Source organism: Spinacia oleracea, chromosome 6, assembly GCF_020520425.1.
Source record: "Spinacia oleracea cultivar Varoflay chromosome 6, BTI_SOV_V1, whole genome shotgun sequence".
In the NCBI taxonomy this organism is placed as follows: Eukaryota; Viridiplantae; Streptophyta; class Magnoliopsida; order Caryophyllales; family Amaranthaceae; genus Spinacia; species Spinacia oleracea.
This window is the reverse complement of record NC_079492.1, coordinates 123,368,448-123,375,693: the sequence shown is the minus strand read 5'-3', so window position 1 is coordinate 123,375,693 and position 7,246 is coordinate 123,368,448. Positions and strand designations below refer to the sequence as shown.

At 34.2% G+C, this 7,246-nt stretch overlaps 1 protein-coding gene across 1 annotated transcript; it reads right to left on the bottom strand.

Moving 5' to 3' along the window:
* Positions 1–1,960: 1,960 nt before the first annotated feature.
* Positions 1,961–4,936, bottom strand: LOC110795428 (glutathione S-transferase-like). The gene is made up of 3 exons (XM_022000435.2): positions 4,704–4,936; positions 2,746–2,794; positions 1,961–2,622 (listed from the first exon to the last, which is right to left on the bottom strand). The coding sequence occupies exons 1-3, from the start codon at positions 4,845–4,847 to the stop codon at positions 2,174–2,176; spliced, it is 642 nt and encodes a 213-aa protein (XP_021856127.1). The 5' UTR covers positions 4,848–4,936; the 3' UTR covers positions 1,961–2,173.
* Between the last annotated feature and the right edge of the window lie 2,310 nt (positions 4,937–7,246).

The following is a 7,246-nucleotide window of genomic DNA, read 5'->3' as shown; positions in this document are numbered from 1 at the left end:
GCAAAAGGCTGCGAAAGTAGACTTTTTACAGCGCGTATGAAACCACATGCGCTGTAATTAATGGCTTTTTGCAGCGTTTTTGTGCGCTGCAAATAAGAGTCTACTATTTGCAGCCATCACAATTGCAGCGCTCAAAAACGTTGCAAAAAGCCCCTTTTATGCGCGTTGCAAATGACATTTTTTCTACTAGTGGTCCAGCTTGTTCGATCTTGCATATCAATCATTGATATTTTTTAGTCTTGTATGCTGTTAATATTAAGTATTTACTTTCACACTAAATACTCTCTAAGCAGGTTTAATTTGGTAGTTTCTTACGAAATTACTCGTTCACGAGCGAGACCTCTACATAAAAAGGTCAGTCGTCCCTAAGAAAAATACCTTTGGGCAACTTGATCACCCTACAAGATAAGGTGCTATTACTTATTCGAGTATAGCGTCAACAAATAGTTTTTGTAAAAATATGATTTTATTAGGTAGTTTTTAACAAATTTGAATACAATAATATGAAGGAAAAAATCCCATATATTAGTACGATAGAGAACAAAAAGTAAAACACACGTACATATTAGGTTTGAAATAACATACTCCGTATTACGTACTCTGTACAACAATACAAAGTACTCCCTCCGTCCCGGAATACTTGACCTGTTTTCCTTATCGGGCCGTCCCTTAATACTTAACATGTTTCTAAAAATGGAAATATTTTAACAATATTATATTATTTCTCACTCCACCCTTATTAACCCATCTACCCCCTACTCCATACAAAAAATAATTAAAAATTCAACCCCTACTCTCCCCCAACCTCACCTCTTAACCCACCTCTCACTAACTACATTAAAATAATACCCCACTATCAACTACTACCTATTAAATTAAATAAGTCAATTCAAGTTCTTTAAACTCTGTGCCGGTCAAACCGGGTCGAGTATTCCGGGACGGAGGGAGTAAAGCCTATGATCGTGGTACATATTATTCTCTCCGTCCCTAAAATTTGTCTTGTATTTTCTTAAGGTGTCCTAAAATGATCTTTCAATTTCTTTTCTTTCCTTTTTACTCTCCTCCTTGTCATCTGTGTGCTTATAACCTTGTAATTTTATTGGTTTAACAATAAAAGACCATGTCCAACCCTAGGGCAGGGCATAAGGGGCCGTGGCCCTAGGCCCCAGGGAAATTTTAAATTAAATACTATTCCATGCAAACTTATGTGTGTTAGGCAGTTCAGCCCACTGGTTCTATGCGTTAGATGGTATACTACCCACACGAGTTCAACTCCTGGCAACGTTATTTTTCCATTTTTTTTTATTTCTCATTTTCTAAGTATGTAATGATATTCTGTCACCCAATTTGAATCCAAATGAAAACTAAAAGTAGAGCTATATACAATCCTTATATCATAATGTTTCTTTTCTTTGTTAATATAATCACACTCCTTATTTTATTATAAAATTTAGAAAAATAATTTAATTTTAGTTTATTGTAGTTCCAAAATTATTACCGACTTGCTAAATGGTCTGCTACTACGTACATCATTGTCGTTTTCAATTTCAAATTTCATTATCCTTCAATTATTCAAAAAAATTCTTTCATCCAAATTTCAGATTTGAAGAGGTTAAGTAGTGTAGACTTTGTCTTATATTAGCTTGATTATTAGACTACTCATGTTTAATGGCATAGGGTCGAAAGTATTCAAGGCTTCATATTTTGTAATAGAGTTAATTTTTTCTTGGCTAGTTTAATTAGATATAGAGTAGTATTAAGACTTACGAAGTGAAATGCTAATTATTTACATACATTTCTTCAATAAAAAAGTACATCATATCTACTAGCAATTTTTTTGTCCGTGTACCTTTAAAAGTAAGGCCTCAATTTTTTTTGTTTCACCCATAGCTTAGGCCACAAAAAAGTGGACCGGCCCTGTAAAATACCTTGTAATCTCATTGTTTGTGTCAACTTTAGATGGAATAATGAGTTAACACTTTTATTTCTTAATTCCATTGGCTCACAACTGTTACAACAGTTTTATTTTCTTGTGAAAAATGAATTAAAAAGAACAACATGCAATTTCCCATAAAATACAACAATAATTGATAATCTTGTAATATCCCCTCTCCTCAATAACTCATAAAATGACAAACTGGAAAAATATTTAAGGACGGAGGGGGTATTGTCTTTAGGTTTCTTTTTGCAAGGCCACAACCTTTGCCCATGCTGGCCTAGCCAAGATATCCTTGCGCCAAGCACTCACGTGAGGACGTTCATCAAGCAATTGCTTCACTTTTGTAGCCTGCATGTATTGAAGTCCAGGCAAATGATGAAGATCAGCCAAAGTGAAGGAGTCACCAGCTAGGTACTTGGAGTTTGCCAATCGAGCCTCGTAAACATTGAGGATCTTAGCAAACTTAGCTTCGTTCTCCTCGACTATAGCATTGCCGGTTTCCAAGCCCATGAAAGTCTTGTAAACAAGCTCATAGTTGAGTTTAGTGGCTACTGGATCGAATTGGTGAGCCTCAACTTCCAACCATATGGCTAAGTCTGCCATTTGTTTTCCTTCTTTCTTTACTAAGGGAGTTCCTTGGCTTTCATAGTTGCATGCTATGTATTTTGTAATTGCCCTTGATTCTGTTTAACATATAGGCAAAAATATAGTTTAAGATATTCAATTAATTTGATGATTTAATTAATTATAGGTAAACAACTTTCAAAAACGGATTTAATAGAAGTTAAGTTGCATGTATGTCGTACCAAATAGCTTGAGATCTCCATCTTCAAAAGCTGGAATTTGACCAAATGGCTGAAAATTACATGACAAAAACAGAATCAATAAATATGTTGTTTTTTAGATCAAAGAACCTGCTAAACCAGTGAAGTATGTAGTTCGTTGTAATTCGATATCAACACAAACACAACAACTTCCAATTATATTATTGATTGACGTTGACATGTGAGGTCATTTGAGCTACATGTGTTGTAAGACTTGTAACTCACTATTGAAGAACAACTTTGTAAAATATATTGTACTCCTTCCGTCCCTAACAAATTGACCCAATTTAATTTAATTGACCCAATTTAATCTATCTATTACTATATACTTAAATAGACACCAGGAATGACACATGTCAATTCCTGGTGTGATTTTTTCCCGCCAAAAACCACTTTCCTACAAAAGTGTATCTGTTTTATATTTTTTATTTTTATTTTTTTATAAACTATTTATGTATGGAAACAAAATTTAGTTTATAAAATATGGCAATAATAGATACGCCATAATAATTATTCTAAATTTGTAATATTTTAATCAAATCGCTATATTAATAATGGAAAATATATCACTCGATATATTGTTCAAATTACCATATTAGCATTTTAAATATGCACATTAGATGAATAAATTTAAACGAGGATGTTAAAAATGTTATAACTATGTAGTAGTTTGGGAGATAATCCGTTAAATAATTTGTGAAAAAATGATCAAAATTCGTGCGTGCACGGGATCTAATCTAGTTCATACTGTAATTGGCACTTGGCAGTCATATAACACTACAAGAAATTGTACTATTAACGACGGGAAATCCCGTCGCAAAAGGCCAATAATCGTTGATTAACAACGGGATTTCCTGTCGCGAACCCGTCATAAAAGGGGGTCGTCGTTAATAGAAAATCTCGTCGTAAATCCGCCGTAAACCCGTCGTAAAAGACATTTGCGACGGTTATTCCCGTCATTGTTTGGTTGTTAGCCCCGTCGCAAAAGGCTTTTGCGACGGGATTTTTGACCCGTCGTAATTAGGTTGTCATTAAAGATACAAATTCTTGTAGTGTAAGATTCGTCATTTTTAAAATATTTATCTTTTATGATTGTTGCGTATATAGAATTATACAAAGTAGATATTTAGCTTTAAGTCATTTTCAGAGACCGTAGAAACTTAAAAGGAATAATATTGGTGATGATAAAAGTCACAAGTTGCGACAACATTTAGTTTGTCGCAATCTCATGCGTCGTATTTTAAATGGTACATATAGACGCCACATAAGCCATGCATCATCAAAATATTTTTATTATCAATGCAATATTTTTACTATTAAAATAGGTAAATAAGTAGTAGAACAAAAAAGAAAACAAATATTTATAAGTAAGATTTTTCTACATTTTTTGTAACACGTATAATAGTTTGTATAAGTTACATATTTTAGTTTTCAATTACATTCATGGCACATAAGCATGTCATGTCATCATTGTAATACGGTTTAAAGGCCGCAAGTTGCGAACTTTATAATTTTCATAATATTTAAGGGACGAATAAAACTATACATGATTAAATGTAGATGTTGTGTGACAAGTCAAACTATACCGGCCCGTCCTTATTATTTAAAAAAATAAATAAATAAATAACTCTTATAGTAACAAAGAAAAATGAAAAACGTTTGGTTGACCCTAAGGGTTGTCAACCCCTAAGATACATATAACATAAAATAATATATAAACATAACATGGATTTGAGGTCTATAGATCATCATTTAGTTATTTACTTCAATAAGTCCATATAACTCATACTGGATCATTTATATAAATGATTATCTTACCTTATTATATAGCCCGAAGTACGAAATTATATTATTTGAACATATTTGATTTGAAACAAATGAAAGTAAAATAGTTAGAATAGATCATAGTTTGAATGGACAACAAAATAGGGTGCGCTTACGTTGAGGGAAAGAAAAGGTGGTTGTTTGTGGGCACCGGTTCTCAAATCGACGGTAACCAATTCGAAATCGATCTCCTTCTCTTCAAGAGCGGCCAAAACACGGAGGGTGGCACCGTGAGGGATTCCATGAACCTTGATTCCCATGCCTACCAATTAAGTGTATTTAATTAGAGTTAAATGGTGAAGAGACAAAGTAGTAAGTTGTTTCATTAGTTGATGAAATGTCATGTATCCTATCAAGAGTATTTATATTATCCTCATAAGAATTCGTCATCTTATCCTAGTATTATTTTATTTAATTTAGTGTGTGTACTCCGTACTTAATTAATCTTGACTTTGAATCCCTCATCTACGTCTGTGATGACGTTGCATCTTGGGGTTTTGGTTCTAAGAATCTTCTTCTAGGATTCCTTAATCAATTCAATCAACAATTACATCTTATTTTAATCGCCTTACTTCAGAGTTCACACCCTACTATTTTGGTTTATTTTATTTCTCTTTCAATTAACCAAAATTCAATCAGTATATATCAATTAGTTTAGTTGATAAAGTTTTTAGAAAGATGTATTTTACTTGGTCTACACCATTAATTTATCTCTTACGGAGTGTGTCTTTCTATATACTCCCTCCGTATTTATTTAAGGAATACATTTGGCCGGACACGGGTATTAGGAAAAAAAATTGAATGAAATAAAGTAATAAAACAAGTGGGGTTGCGTAGATATTTTAATAAGTAAAACAAGTGAGGACCATGTCATTTTAGGGGTGGGAGGTGGGATGGGGTGTAGATAGATTATTTAATTAGATGGTGGGGTTGATAAGTTACTAAAAATAGCGAGTGTATCTCTTAAATAATTACGGCCAGAAAAGACAAGTGTATCCCTTAAATAAATACGGAGGGAGTATGTATACAAAAACTCACTTTTGTTAGCTTAATAGTTAGTGTATTGTTATTCGACGTCCGCGTACGCTAAAATCGCCCGCATTTTTAGAGGGAAAGTACACTTTTACCCTTATAAAATGTTATCCCTTCCCTTCATTTTTTACCCAACTTTCACCCTTCCCCCTCACTTTCCCCTCCGACAGTCTTGGGTGTTCTCTCGCCAGAAACAATAATTTATGGCTAGCATTTTATAGTTTTTTCAACGCTAACAAAGCGGATTTTTAATTTTTTTTCCCTGAATATAATAAATTATAATAAAATAATTATATTGAAAAAGCATAAATAAATTAAAATTTTTAAATAAGAATAGAAATAAAACAATCATAATTAAAACAAAACACAAAATTAAACATCAACGACAATAAAAAAAAAACAGAAAATTTATTTTATAAAAAAATTGAAACCTGGAATGCAGCCCGCGCACAGGTATTGCGTGAGTTCCTTGGCCACCGCGCACAGATTGTGCGCCGGCGACACGGAAGTCATGCACTAGATCTGCCCGACAACCGTGTCGCCGGCGCTCAACTTGTGCACGACGGCAAGGAATCCATGCAAAATCCGTGCGCGGTCAACAAAAATTAAAAAAAATACAAACAGGGGACACGAGGAGATGCGACTGGAGGGGAGGGCGACACATCAAGAAAACAGGGGAGGCTAGGAGATGCGACTGGAGGGGAGGGCGGCGCATCAAGAGGGGAGGGCGGCGCATCAAGAGGGGAGGCGAGGAGATGCGAAGAAAAATTGGGTGAAGAAGGGAAGAAGAAAACCCGACTGGAGGGGAGGACGACGCAAATTTTTGTGGTGGTCGGAATGGGTTGGCCGGCGTGAAGGAGAAAGGGTGAGGGATGAACATAGGTGAAGGAGGAAGGGTGAAGAGGGAGGGGGTGAATTGGTTTGTAAAGGGTAAACTCGTACTTTAACGTAATTAATGAGGACGTTTTTAACGAATTAAGACATCGAATAAAAGCCCCCTTAGTTACTCCTTCCATATGTTTTAGGAGTCACAATTACTATTTCCCGCCGTATTTTTATGAGTCACAATTCCATTTTTGGTAACTTTAACAATAGCTCCCCAACTTTTTAATATTTTTAACTTTCTTATTAGCCCACTTAAATCATAAATAATTTCAGTTTTGGTAACTTTTACACCCCACTTGTTTTTGTATATTTCTTTATTGTCAACTACCTCACTTGCATCATTATTGAATCAATTCAATTATACTTCCTTAATACTTGTGAAGATCAACATGTAAATCTTAAAAGAAATACGAATGGAGTAGCAGGTTAGAAAATGGGTGACATGTCATATGTTCAGATACTTCAGTTTACTAACTAAAGTTTATTATTATCAATGTTGAACAACTTTTTTAACATCTGTGCATTGTACGAGAACTAACCTAGTAATCTAATTCGAGTAAGTACTAGGTCATGCCAAATTTATATTCCTTGATCCGCCGTGCTAGTACAATATTTTTATTTTTTAAAAATACTACACCCTCGTAGTTTTAATTTCCTTAGTTACTCACTTACATCTATACCTAGTATTTAAAAAGCATAACCATAGCTTACATGCCACGTGGCATCTTCTTCTTTCATCAAT

Coding starts and splice junctions, on each gene's coding strand:
- LOC110795428 (XM_022000435.2), bottom strand. CDS start 4,847: ATGGGAATCAAGGTTCATGGAATCCCTCACGGTGCCACCCTCCGTGTT. Junction 2,795..4,703: donor CACCTTTTCTTTCCCTCAAC/GTAAGCGCACCC, acceptor TGTAATTTTCAG/CCATTTGGTCAAATTCCAGC. Junction 2,623..2,745: donor TGGAGATCTCAAGCTATTTG/GTACGACATACA, acceptor TATGTTAAACAG/AATCAAGGGCAATTACAAAA.